The sequence below is a fragment of the Abramis brama genome, assembly GCF_963993115.1.
Source record: "Abramis brama genome assembly, chromosome: 2".
Lineage (NCBI taxonomy): Eukaryota > Metazoa > Chordata > Actinopteri > Cypriniformes > Leuciscidae > Abramis > Abramis brama.
Genome location: NC_139964.1, coordinates 66,487,520 through 66,502,001, shown reverse-complemented (window position 1 = coordinate 66,502,001; position 14,482 = coordinate 66,487,520). Strand labels below are relative to the sequence as shown.

The window sequence follows — 14,482 nt, the reverse complement described above, 5'->3', positions numbered from 1 at the left end:
TAATCAAATGACTCGGGTCGGGTCGGACCTCGGGCTTAATCTTTTCCGCTCAGTGAAAAAAACAAAACAAACATTTATTAATCATCGCTGCTGTTCACCATAAAGAAAGTCTGGCTGCTGCGTGCAACGTGCATCATGGAGAGGGGCGGGGGCAGACCTGACGCCGCTGCGTGCACGCCTTTCTTTAGCCTGGAGAGAAGAAGATGGAGTTGGTGAAAAGTAAACTTGCCGCAGGTGAATTCACCGTCGCTACTACAGCCTATTTATATATTTAAAGTTTATTGTTTCTGTTGTTTGTATTGTTTGTATTGTTAAAAGGCGTGAACATTAAAGGTTGATTTGAATTCCCGTCTGCTGGTCATGATAATACGTGTATGAGAAAAAAAATAAATCTGACACGGTGTCGGGCCGCGGGCCGGGTTCGGGCAGATAATTCATGTTGATGTGTCGGGTTACATCGGGTCTGGGCTTTAAAAGCCACGGGCCGGGTCGGGTCGAAAGCAGAAACTTCACGTCCGTGTGTGTGCGGTTCAATGATATCGGGTTAGGATAACGAGGTCATCGCTCGTCTGTTGGAGGACGATGGTGAGGAGGATGACGACGACGCGATCCACCCGCCGAATCCCTCCCGGCCAGGCAGCGCGTTAAGCAAAGGTTCACCCTCCCCAGCTCAGGCGGAGCTCGACCTGCTGGAAATGTGCCAGAAGGCGGCGGCTAAACTCTCCATAGACTGGCCGTCGCAGCAAATGGGCCAGGGGGCAGAGAGAGATCTCTATGATGGCAAGAGACTGCCGTCACGTGCCCCACCAGTGAAACAACTCATTCCAGCGGTCCCCGCGTGCGTTTCAGAGATGAAACGTTTCTGGGATAAGCCTTTTTCACACAGGGTTCCTGTAAAAGGATTTTCTAGGCTGGATGTGGTTAACATGGAGGAGTTAGGGATGTCAAATTCCCCTCCTGTTGAGCTGTCAGTTGCACATCATCTCCACCCTAACCGCAGGGCAGCCTTTTCCTCAGCTTCAGCTTCACTGCCAGGACGCACTGAGCACCTATCAGCCTCAGTTTTTCAGAAGATTTATCGCTCTTCTGCACTGGCAGTGAGAGCTCTTAATGCCACCTCTCTCCTCACTGCTTATCAAGCAGAGCTTATGGAAGAGATGGGGAGGCAAATGGATGCTGGGACACCAAACCCAGCCCTCTGGGAAGAGATTTGTGTCATTGCGGATCTCAACCTGAGAACTTCCAGAGGTGCGGTCCAGAGCTGTGGCCGCAGCATGGGTCTGGCAGTGGTCGGCGAGCGATCTCTCTGGCTGGGACTGTCAGGGTTGTCAGACAGAGAAAAAGTGGAATTCTTGGATGCTCCGGTTGAGCCCAAAGCCCTTTTCGGGGCATCTGTCACTGCTATGCGACAACGATGTGATCTGAAAAAGCAGAAGGGAGAGGCTTTCCAAACTTGCCTCCCTCGCAGATCCGCTGCTAGGGTTCCTCAACCACCACGGTCCAGGTTTGAAGCCCCCCAGAGGAGTGGTCGGTCAGATTTCAGAGGCCTTAGGCCTTCTCAGCCTCAGCAGACTGAGCCACAGTCTAAGCCAGCTCAGCCGAGGGGAAAACCATGCTTCGCAGCGGCTGCAGCCAGACACCGACCAGCAAACCCTCAGGGAGGGAAGAAACGGCGAGCAACCTAATGCTTCATTATGTTCAGGAAAAAGGGATGAACAACAGCACTCACAGAGTATCTGTTGATATCCTCCCTCAAAAAGAGCGGTCATTTTCTCCCCCTCCCGCCAAGAAAAGGCGTTGGACACGGGAATTGTTCACAGGAAAAAGTTATCCAATGACCAGTTCAATTGTGAAGTTTGCACCAGTTCCCCCAGTGCCTCACAGAGAAGTTTCCCTCCCTCCACCCACGGGGTTACAACAGAGGGCAGAGGGCTGTTTTCTAGAAGACATGTGTGCTATGAAAATAATAAACATGTTTCCTGTGCATCCAGGCAGTGGGCCGAGGACACAGCAATGTTTGAAAAGAAAAACACACACAAAAACAAAATGGTCCAGATCAGAGCTGCAGTCCCCAGCTCTACCGCTAGATGGCGCTACCACATCACTAGTGGACGAGAGCTACTGCGGTCCGCTCGCTGCTCATACAGAGAGCTGGCGCGCATGCGCAGTACACCCCTGGGTTTTATCCACAATAAGCCGGGGTTATCGTCTGCAATTTGCTGTAAAACCTCCACTTTTCAACAGTGTGTTAATGTCAGCGGCAGAAGGGGAGTCATCTCAGGTTGTAGAGGAAGAAATAACCTCTTTATTGAGCAAAGGAGCAATTCGAGTTGTGCAGCCGGAGGACAGCCATCAGGGTTTTTACTCCCGGTACTTTGTCATTCCCAAGACAGGGGGGGTCTCTGTCCCATTCTGGATTTACGGAACCTCAAGAAACACCTCAGAAAATACAAGTTCAAAATGTTGACCTTAAAGACGTTATCTCAAATTATTCGTCCCATGGACTGGCTTATGTCAGTCGATCTGAAGGATGCATATTTTCACATAAGCATCTACCCGGCACACAGAAAATTCCTCAGGTTTGCCTATCGGGGAACAGCCTACAAGTTTTTGACAGTTCCATTCGGCTTGTCTTTAGCTCCAAGGGTTTTCAGCAAATGTGTGAAAGTAGCGCTCACACTGTTGAGAATAATGGATCTAAGAGTGTCAGCATATTTGGACGATCTGCTGCTGTGTGCACCGTCAAGGTAACAGGCAGAGAAAGAGACAAAAATGCTCGTGTCTCATTTGGAGAGCTTAGGCTTCAAGACAAAAGCTGCTTGGTGCCCATGCAAGAGATAATTTACCTGGGTCTCAGACTGAACTCGGACCTATATCAAGCATTTCTGTCCGAGGAGCGAATTCACAGCTGTCTATCCCTTTTTCAGACTGTGTTTACGTCTTCTGGGGCTGATGGCCTCGACAGTTTCTGTCATTCAACTGGGTCTGTTGCGAATGAGGGAGTTTCAGAACTGGACGGCGGCGCAGGGCTTGTGTCCAAAACGCCACCTCAACCGCAAAGTGATAGTGACGTCACTCTGCATGCGCGCTCTCCGTCAGTGGAGAGATCGCTCTTTTCTCGAGTCAGGGACTCGTCTTGCTACTAAACGCACACATAAACTTCCTGGAACTGTTAACGGTGTTTCTGGCACTGAAACATTTTGTGCGGTTTCTAAGGAACCACCACATTTTGATCAGATCAGACAACACAACGGCGGTGGCATACATAAATCGCCAGGGAGGCACACGTTCCCATCTGCTTCACAGTCTGGCACGGAAACTAATCGTGTAGGGCGTGAAGCATTTTCATTCACTACGGGCAACCCATGTCCCGGGAATAATGAATGTGGAGGTGGATCTCCTGTCCAGAGGAAATCCTCTGTATGGAGAATGGACTCTCCACCCGCACCCCCATGGAGGAGCGGAAGCATAAAGGAGGAGCGACGACAGTGAAGAGAGAGAGAGAGGACAGGCCTGAATTTATGTTCTGTTTTGTTTCTGTTTTATTATTCTTTTACTTTCGTTTTGTATTTGTTTTATTTTCTTATTAAAATCTTTGAATGTTCGCCGGTTCCTGCCTCCTTCTTCCCATAAACAACATACCTTGTTACATCGTCACTTTATAAACTTAAGATTGAGCCACTGTAGTCACTTGGACTATATTAACGATTTCTTTAATACATTTTCTGGGCCAGCAAGTTATAAAGTTATAATGCCTTAGAAGCCTATGGAGAGGTGATCCAGCTCTCAGATTTAATCAAAAATATCTTAATTTGTGTTCTGAAGATGAACGAAGGTCTTACGGGGTTGGAACAACATGAGGGAGAGTAATTACTGACAGAATTTTCATTTTTGGGTGAACTAACCCTTTAAGTTCTTACATGTTGGCTGAACCAAAAAGAAAAAAAAACATTCTACATGAAATATCCTTTATTAGTCCAAAACCAGGAGAAAAATGTCACAAAACTGCTATCCAACTCATTATATAAAGAAAGATAATTGCTTAGAGACTATAATATCTTAAAATCAAACTTTGGCACATAGAAAATCAAAACTGTCACACATTAAAACTCAATCCACAAACAGATCTAAAGGCAGGAGACATTCTCTCCAGACGGACACTGATTTCAGTCATTTTCTCCTCTTCTCAGTGACCGTTGAAGCTTTATTTCTCTCCCGTCACCAGCCAATCACAACAGGTAAAAAATCCACAAAGTGAATAAGATGGCAGTCATGAGAACCTGTCAGTGGAAAGCATGTCCTCATGATGGGAAAATGGACCATTAAAACAGGAGAAACACATACAAACACACTGCGATTCATGTACATACAGCGCATACAGAGATGTAATGTACAAAAACAACAAAAACATTCAAACTCATTACTTTGGAATCTAAATTTTGCAAAATGCCTCCTCTATTCTCCGAGCCAAAAGATAAAAACTAAGCAGAAGGTTTTGTAAAGAGATTCTAATCTTGTATTGTTGATTCTAATAACAATGTATTTGCATATGTTACATCATATTCATAACCTGAGGATGAATGTCCAACAGTATCAGTGCGGCCTATAGACAGAAAGGTCAAAGAGCAACAGTCAAAGTTATGAAGTTATGAAGCACAGACGGTTAAGAGCAGAGGCTTTAGTAAAGCTGGGATTCAGAGCCGATGACCAGGTGAACGTGTCAAGAAGATCCACACGTGGCTTTGAATTTGAAGAGTCTGGAGGTTCATGATGAGCATCAGTCATTCACTCATGCATGTCATTTCTGAGGGGAAAAATGCTCATTTTTAATGTATATTTTAAAACAGTTCAGGTTGATCAGATCCATTTGGTTTGTAATATTGCACATATTAATGATTTTCCACAAGGAATCAAGAAGTAAACTTACTCTGGAAGTCTTTAGTTTCCCACAGCGAGCAGCACAAGAGCCTTAAAGAACAACAGGGACACGATCAGTCAAATACAGTCAATATGAAACCACAATCAAGCCTATTTACTCTATTAATACACATTCCTAGTGAACAATTAATGAGTGCATGCTGTTCTAAAAATGTTTATCTTCACAATCTTTCATCTTCCTTTTTTAATATTAACCTGCAAAATTGGCTCCATTCTAGATTTTTTTTTTTTAAACCATAAAATCAATAAATAAAATAACTGTTTTCTTTCTGAATATCTGATTTTGCACAGAACAATGTCATATTATGGAAGTAAAACAGGTTGCAAATGGCAAATTACCCAGTGGATCGAATGTTTGTTTTGAGTATTAAGCAAATGATAAGCACAGATATATGTTTGAAATGTTTTAAAAGATTAAAACACAATATTCTTACCATATAAAGGTGGTAAAAACAGGAAAAGGAGGATAAAAACCAAGCAGATCAAAACAATGGAAATCCAAATAAAAAACATGTTTTTCAAAATGTGTTTTTCAAAACCTAAGGCAAAAAAAAATCATATGTTATAAACAAATTCAACCCTGAGAAACACATTTTAAATAATCAGAATTACATTTTTAAAAATAAACTGTGAAAGTGTAAGATGGTATAAACAGGAAAAGCAGGATAAAAACCAAGCAGATCAAAACAATGGAAATCCAAATGACAAACTCACTGTTTAAAACTAATGCAAAAAAAACCCAACAACACCACATTAAGCTTATAAAACATTATCAAACCTGGGAAAAACATGTAAATGATCAGAATTATTTTTTTAAATAAACTGATGCAGTGTAAGAACAGAGACTATAGAGGAAGTTCGAAAACAGAAACCGCAAACAAACAGCATTAATGTGTTGGTCTTTCATAAGCAAGATTTACTGCCATCTTGTTTACGTTCATTGCAAATGTTTAATATCAGTGTCTGAGTCCAGCAAGAATATTAACCACGACCATAATGCATGAAAAATGACCACGGCAGATGATGGCGGATCAGATCTCCTGCTCCATCTCTTCTTCAAATTACTGTAAACCTGCTTAGTGTCTCTCAGAACAAACAAACATCAAAATAAGTCTGGGTGGAAGAGAGCAACTAAAGGGTATTAAAAATCAATTTTAAATAATAATCAGTGATTAAAGCGCTGTCTCACCTTGAAACAGATCTCTCTCATAGACCCGTTCACTGGTCTCCTCACTCACTGCGTTCTGGAGTGTACAGGTGTAGAAGATTTCTGGATTTCTTTTGTTTTTGACAGTAATGGACTCTCCTTTCGGTTGATGCGCTGAACCCGTCAGTGTTTCTCCAGCAGAATTCTTCCAGATGATTGTTTCACTGTACTCACATATTAAATACACAACATCAGGGTTAACACTCGGCTCTATTTTAATCACAGGTTGGGGGACCCGTTCTGTGAAAGAAAGAAACAATGAAAACATTTACACTGGTATCAGATGGCATATTTACTACAATTTTAATAAGAACCATAATGTTAAAAAAACAACCATTGTACTTCCATGTTTTTGGACATGTATCACGGTATTCTTGAAAGTACTTATAAAGCACCATGGTTTCATTATATGATATCATCAGTGTACCATAGTACTGCCTTAATACAGTGACAGTAAGTATACAGAATACCTGGTACTGAATAATTACCACATATGGTATTTACTGTAGTTCAAGGTATGTCAAAGAACACTGCAGTACTGTTCAAAACACATGATGATAGTGTGGTAGATTTTGTTTGGGTAATAGCAGTTAAATTACATATATTAACATTTATATAATACATTTTGTTTCAAAAATATAGATTAAAAAAAGATGAAAGAATTACTAGCTGTATAGTTAAGTAAAAATCATAATAACAATATGATGCTTTTACAGTAATATATTAATATAATAATCAATATTCACTCACCCATAACAGTCAATGTGAATCTTTGTTCCTGCTCTTTACCGCTGATGTCAATGGTATAAACTCCACTATGTTCGACTGTTAGTTTAGTAATCGTGATTTGTCCGGTCGCTGTATCAAGAGTCGTGATGCCTTTGAATCTCGGATTCGGTGTTTCAGTTTCTCCGTCTTCCCATTCAATCGCCTTAAGAGTTTCACCATCTTTAATGTGTTTCCATGTGATGCTGGAGACAGAAGCAGGAGGAGGATGATCTGGACCAAAGGAAACTTCACCACCCACTGCACCCACCACCTCTGTACCTAATAATTAAAATAGGAGACAGTTTGTTAGTCAACATTCAACAATAAAGACTCTGTCATCCACTACAGTCATTTAATATTTGACAATTAGGTTACAATATTATAATAAAATTTAAAACTACAGTGTTGGGGAAAGTTACTTTTAAAAGAAGTTTTTATTCATTTTGAGGAATAGTTCATTTGTTTTGTACATGTGAGATGAGAAAATGCATGCTCACATTTAGTCCAGAACTACAATAACAACACGTTCTCATTAGATGCGTCTCTATAGCACGCATTGTGTATATTGTGCAATGTATATGTAAAAAAATAGTTATGATACGCACTGTAAAGCCCTTGTGTGTGAGGTAGGCCTATATGTGCGTATTATACGTTTGGGTAGGGGTGTGGGGAACGTGCGCATTACACGTAATAAAATGCGTATTATTTTTTTTCAGTCTATGGTTTTGACACGCAGTTTTCACATGCATATAACACACATTTTATTTAAAACGTATAAATTGCACGATAAACACAATGCGTGTTATAGAGACGCATATATCAGACTGACAATTAGCATCATGCTCACACACAGCGCACACAACACCTCAGCCTTTATCCCAATTTCTCTCAGCCTGAGGACAGGAGAGCTGTCAGTCAATGGGAAAACAGGAACTTGTGTTACTTATCAGTAAGAAATTGAAGTCTGCCTCGACCCAGATTCCACTCCAAAATATATTTTAGAATGAGCTCATCCCCAAAATGGCTTAATTATCATATAGATGAAAGAAAGTCAAGTTATATTGTTTCTTCACCATTTGGGTTACACACCCAAGATGTGTACCTTACCACTGCTATGCTGTAATAAACTTCATTTTTGAGATCTTCGACGTCCACATAATTTTTTCTTACATATTTGAAAAAGTAACTCAGATATTTTGTTGTAAATTTAAAAGTAATGTGCTGCTAGTTACTTTAAAAAGTAATCTGAATACTTAACTTGCAATGCGTTACCCTCAACAACACGGTAAAACTAAACTGCTTTAGGTTCGTCAAAAAAGAAAAGAAAAAAAACAACAAAAAGAGATGCTGCGTCATCTTCAATAAAACATTATAAACTTCACTTACCTGAAATAGCTTCTGTGGTGATGAACACAACGATGGTGACCAGCAAGCATCGATGTGACATTTCTGTTAGACAAAGTACACAATATTTAGCTCAGAATGTCTTTTACACGTAAGAACAGAAAATGCCGAGGAAGTGCAAAAACAGAACCACTTGTGTGTGAGATTCATACTTCCCTAAAGACTCCATCTGAATTTGAAATTGTCTTAAAAATGTAAAAATGTCTTAAACAAATTTTACATTTGACAGAGGATTTTAGTCAATTCAATTTTATCCGGGCCCCGGAAGTGATGAGGCAGGGATACAGGCTGAAGATGTTATGATGGTGAAGGATGAACCCAAGAATCAAGGCCGGAGGATCTCAGACAAATTCCATTGAGAAAATCCCACAGTACACAAGAATACAACAGTTTTTATAGTATAGACGTATGGCATAAATGTCAGGCTGCATTACATAATTTCCCCACTATTTGATTGGTTCTTCATATGCAAACCCCTCTGTTACTAGGTAAAGCAAACTTTGTTTTAATTATGACTTCATTTGTTAATCACAAGATTCTAACAGACTCTAGTTTCATTTCCCAAACTATGTAATTTATACTGTCACGATCCACACACAGGAAACAGGGGTAGATCCAAAATGCAGTATTTAATAGGGTAATCTGTAAATCATTATCCAGTCCAAGCAAAGGTCAAAATCCAAAAGGCAATCCAACAGAAGACACAAAACAAAGAAACAGGCAAGAACAGAACCAGGTAGAACAGATATCCAAAGTGGTGTGATACATAACAAGGACTCCGTGACACATACTAAAACAGACAGGGTTATATACACAGGGAAATGACAATGCTAATGGTGAATCGGCTGAGTGCAATGATTAGTGACAAGGGACAGCTGAGTGCAATGAAGAACAAGGATCGTGGGGAATGTAGTTCAGAATGTGACAGACACCGTGGGGAAGGAGGACATCTAGTGGTGACCCAAGGAACTCAAACCAGACACTGTGACATATACACACTTATGGACACACTCAAAGCAACAAGTTTTCCATTGGTTTCATACAGTACATCCTGTTCAAATGTTAGATGTTAAATAAGGTTAGATGTTAGAAACATCAGTTATATTTCATCATATTTTTAATATACAGTTTAAAATTTCCACGACACGTGTCACAGAAGTTATTCCTGCGCTCAGCTCCTTAGCGGTTTTTGGATAATTTTTATGTGCCGCTACAAAGATTAACAAAGATTGGTAACACTTTACAATAAGGTTCAGTAGTTAACATTAGTTAATGTATTAACTAACATGAACTAACAGTGAGCAATACATTTGTTACAGTAGGCTATACTATACATTAATCTTTGTTAATGTTAGGTAATACAAATCCAGCTGTTCATTGTTTGTTCATGTTAGTTCACAGTGCCTTAACTAATGTTAACAAATACAACCTTTGATTTTAATAACGTATTACTAAATGTTGAAATTAATATTAACTAAGATTAATAAATGCTGAAGTATTGTTCATTCTTAGTTCATGTTAACTAATGGACTTAACTAATGTTAATTAATGAACCTTATTGTAAAGTGTTACCCAAAGATTAATAAATATTGTAAAATGTATTTCTCATTGTTAGTTCATGTTAGGTACATTAACTAATGTTAAATGAACCTTATTGTTAAGTGTCACAATTAACTATGATTTCTATTTTGTGTGTGTGTGTGTGTGTGTGTGTGTATATATATATATATGGGTGGTTGACATATTTGGCTAAAAAAAAAGTTTTAAAAAATAATCTCAAATGTAAGTCATGGAATTATATTCTACCAACTCTTATATTTCCAAATATATATGTGGTCTTGTAGATTTTGTCCTGAAATTTACATTTATTCACTAGTTTACTGTCTTAGTGACTAAAATTGTCTTATGGTGTGACATGAATGTTATTGTGTATTAAATTAAAAAGGGGTATAATGTGATAATGTAAGTCAATTTATCCTGATTCTTTATCATTACTATATAAAAGTATACCATTTCTTATGTGCAAATATGTTACATTTTACATTATTTTACTTTATCAACACTCATAGAAAGACGTTTACTCGTAATCTTTTAATATACTTCAAGCTAATTTGGGAATATCTTGTTAAAGTACCAAAATGCTTGTAAACTTTTCTGGCACTATTCCCCATCTGTCACATTGTACATGTTGCACATTTTTTAAAAATGTAATGTTTATCTTAAATGATAAAATAAACGTATATTTGGCATCAAATATCCATACTCTGTAAGTGAACAAGTGTCTGTGGGTGTTACCTGATATCTGTTTTATACATTTGTAGACATTTTAATTAGACATTAATAGCCTATTAAAATGAATAATGATTGTTAAGAGTCTCTTATTGGCCCGTTTAGCTGAGCCATTCATAGAACAAACAAAACAAACCCTGACAATTGATAAAATAACATATAGACACTTGATAATCTTATATGATGATTAGATTACTGAATTTGAAAGATTTGACTCTCAATAAAAAATATGCAATAGATATGTAAAAGGTGTTTTTATGAATGTTTTGTCCTGGTTTTTGTTGCATTTACACTGTTCTGACCACTAGAGGTCACTGTGGAGACGGGTGTCGGATTACACAATACAGCACATTTGCTTCAACTTTTTCAGTGTTTCACATAGTATTTAACCTGTTTCGCCTCGATCTGCCCACCACTAGGCGCACAATGAAGGAAATGGTGAGAATTACAGTGTTTTTAATCAAGTAACACACTCAGAAGATGATAACCACTTTCACACAAACAAGAACTGACAAGGGACTTAAAGGGATACTTCACCTTTGGAAAGATGAATGTGTATTTAAAATAGGTCATTTATGTAGAAAAAATGTGAAATTATTTTTGAATTTGGAGCTTTCTAGACTGAGAAAAGCCAGAAAATGATGAAAGACAACAACTCCCAGAATGCACTTGCTTCGCTGCCCTAGGAGGCCACTCCCAAGCCGCACCTACCGGTAAGAGAGCGCAGTTGAAAACGACAAGGCTAGGCTACTAGTGAGACTCCGTGACGAGTTTGCCCGGGATCCGATATTTTTTTTCCCAGGATGGTAGGGGAAGACTCATGAATATTCATTAGGGAAGTCATTCCTGATTAGTCTTAACCCCAGTGACGGGTAGGTTTAGGGGCGGGGTTAGTGGTAGGTCATCAGACCAATCGGGGATGCCTTCCCTAATGAATATTCATGAGTCTTCCCCTACCATCCTGGGAAAAAAAATCTCGCGCCCGGGATTTCGAGATCAGCCAAAATGTCTGGGATTCGGCTTTTGCGTTCTACAGTCGCCATTAATTATGTTTACTGTGGCGAGCAGGACGAGGCTGAGGGCCGCGGGAGAACGGCGCGAGGCCTGTGGCGTCATTACTGAGACGCGCCGGTCTCGTATCTCTCACGGAGGAGCGGGAATTTTCTTAGCAATGGTAAAACGCACATCAACCGATCACTTGTTTAGCGTTCATGTAAACACTACATTCAGATTCACCAATCGGAATGAATTCAGTTAGATTGAAACAAAAGGTGTGCATGTAAACAATGAATGGTGACTGCAGAAAGCAAAAGCCGAATCCCGGACATTTTGAACTATCTCGACGGCAGGACATGTCCGGGAAAAAGAGGATGGTAACCCATTCAGCTTTCTCCTACTACTCAGCTTTCTCCACACACAGAACAAGAGCCTGTTAACTTAGCTTCCAAAGAAATACGGCTGATACTATGTGTACATTCTGTGAGTGAGATCTCACCCTCTATGGGCGGGTTGAGAACATGCGGGACAGCTCCTCCTACTGGCTGTAGTCTCTCGCCTCTGGCCAAAAAATCCTATGATGAGGCAAAATGACGATTTTTGCGATTTTTTCCAGACAAAAAATACATAAATCTCTCGTCTCAGGGGGATATGAGGGTGGAAAGCACGGTAATTCGAAAATACTACAGGTTTTCTACTAATACAAAGCTTAATGCTAAATCCTGAAGTATCCCTTTAACAGAAAATGGAGTATATATACACACATGGTAAATGAGGACACTAAACAGCAACAGCTGGACCAAATCAGAGACTATGGCAACTAATGAGAATTAATACAGACGACACAGAAAATTAACTAAACGGAACATATACGTGAGACTTCCCTTGTGCCGTGACATACTGTATATGTTTTATGTTTATATATCTCCTCGCACCCTCGTGATAAGAGCACCCTTTGATTAGCCTAATTTTGATTTTAGTAATGACAATCACAGCTTAATAAAATATATAAAATATTGTTTGTATCCATAACGTTTACTGATGGTCGCCGTTACGCCGACGTTACGTTACAACACACAATACAGTGCCAGTTAGGAGATCGATCATTTGATTAGCTAAGCAGTCCTATTAAATCCAATTCCTCTCAGATATCACAGCAATGAAACCAGGTTACAACTGGGGAAATAACAAATACAATAGGATTAAGTAGTATAAACATAACTGGTGTGTGCATGTGATAAATCTTTCAGATTTTATATTTGTTATTGAGGACAGAACTAAACATTCAAACGGTTACACTTTCTTTGATACCCAAACATAACGTCAGAATCTGCATGATCGGTGATTTATGTAAAATGTAGTCTATACTGTTGCTAAACTGCGGGACGCGTTTGATAATAAAAGGCTATTAAAAGTACCAAAATTGACGCAATAGACTCTGTTCCAAATGCGGCGCGCGCACGGAAACACACCGCAGCGAGACAAGCAACGTATATTTTGGGCTTCGTGTGCGCATCTAAACGATCTAATATGTCAAAATGGCTGTCTTGGAGATTCACTTAAACAGTTTATTCACTTAAATACAGTTTATGTCTTAAATGGGCATTAGAAGGGGAGAAAATATGATGCGTAATAATGATTAGATCTGCATTTGGTCTTAAAGAGGCAGCAGTCTAATAAACCTGCTGACGATTGCTCCATTAATGTGAATCAAACAACAAAAGGCAAAGAGAAAATCAGTCGCAGCTCTTGAATGAATAATTTTGGCTTTTATAAGCTTTAATCTATCTAAGATGATAAACTATGCAGTGTTATTTTACATCTGACTTTATTAGATGTCTTTTTAGCCAATATTAATCCTGAACAGTAATGCCAGTAGACGTTACTGAAATTAAAGCACTGGGTATATAATTGGTATATTTGTTTAATTGTATACTTTTTTTGTCCATGTGTTTGTACTTTGTTTTTGGTGTCCTATGTCTTCTGAATATAAAACACAAAAGCATTACATGCATGTTTTATTTATTTTACATTTCAAAATATAAAGCAATATTTATTGTGTTCTAAATCATTTCCCCCCCTTTTTTTTAATATAACAAAAAGAACCGATAAGAATACCGTTAAAGTACAGGATCGATATAAGGAGTATCGGTAAGAGTAGTAATAGCCTACCGTTAAAACCTTAACGATACCCATCCCTATTGGCAGCAACGGATTAAACGTTATGGCCAATTTAACTGTGATTAAATTCAGTATATATACGTCTGCCCTATGTTGCCACCCCTCAAAAATTCCTGCCCCCCTCTCGCCACCCCATAAATATTTTTCTAGATCCGCCCCTGGAACAGCTTCTCCTGGCACTAAATAACACAGCAGCTGGTTCTCATCCAAACACGCAGACAACGCACTGCGTGTTTTCTGTCCAGAAATCTTGTCAAATTTCACACTTTCATTCTCCATTCCATTAAACCAAGTTTCTTCATACTGTGGGTCGCGCTCATTTATGACATGTGACGTGCAATGCATTTTATCAGGCACCATAAACTCTGTGTTGAGTGGTTTTGTTCGATCCTTAGCCAATGTCAAAATAATTTCTGCCCAATCAACATCTTTTATCTGCCATTCGTAAGCCCACTGCGGCTCAAATTTAGAACATGTCATTTGCTTGGTTCCGTTCTTTCCGGATCAGGGGTGTCGGGAAGGGCGCTGATGGTTCTGCCCCCCTCCGCTGTTGTACTTGGTCTTGTGGTTGCCTTTGTGGTTGTGGTTGTCTTGGTCTCCTGATCGGAGAGCAGTCGAGATCGTGGTCCAGTTTCAGGGCTTTCAGTTCCGCCACAGGATAGTGATGATTATATGCCGGCGGTGCCGACACGATCTCGG

At 39.6% G+C, this 14,482-nt stretch overlaps 1 protein-coding gene across 2 annotated transcripts; it reads right to left on the bottom strand.

Moving 5' to 3' along the window:
• Positions 1-3,951: 3,951 nt before the first annotated feature.
• LOC311071364 (CD48 antigen-like) lies at positions 3,952-8,719 on the bottom strand. Of its 2 annotated transcripts, XM_084095757.1 has the most exons (7): positions 8,538-8,719; positions 8,300-8,362; positions 6,896-7,192; positions 6,128-6,385; positions 5,373-5,477; positions 4,928-4,968; positions 3,952-4,804 (listed from the first exon to the last, which is right to left on the bottom strand). In XM_084095757.1, the coding sequence occupies exons 2-7, from the start codon at positions 8,358-8,360 to the stop codon at positions 4,799-4,801; spliced, it is 768 nt and encodes a 255-aa protein (XP_083951883.1). In that variant the 5' UTR covers positions 8,361-8,362; positions 8,538-8,719; the 3' UTR covers positions 3,952-4,798. The 2 variants fall into 2 exon arrangements, with proteins under 2 accessions (XP_083951883.1, XP_083951882.1); XM_084095756.1 differs by having other exon boundaries at positions 8,300-8,690.
• Between the last annotated feature and the right edge of the window lie 5,763 nt (positions 8,720-14,482).

What these genes read in the sequence shown, in the direction of transcription:
- LOC311071364 (XM_084095757.1), bottom strand. Translation starts at nt 8,360, where the DNA reads ATGTCACATCGATGCTTGCTGGTCACCATCGTTGTGTTCATCACCACA. An exon ending in ATTCACATTGACTGTTATGG is followed by an intron (nt 6,386 to 6,895) that starts GTGAGTGAATAT and finishes TTTCTTTCACAG; the next exon opens with AACGGGTCCCCCAACCTGTG. An exon ending in GTTTTTACCACCTTTATATG is followed by an intron (nt 4,969 to 5,372) that starts GTAAGAATATTG and finishes TTGTTCTTTAAG; the next exon opens with GCTCTTGTGCTGCTCGCTGT.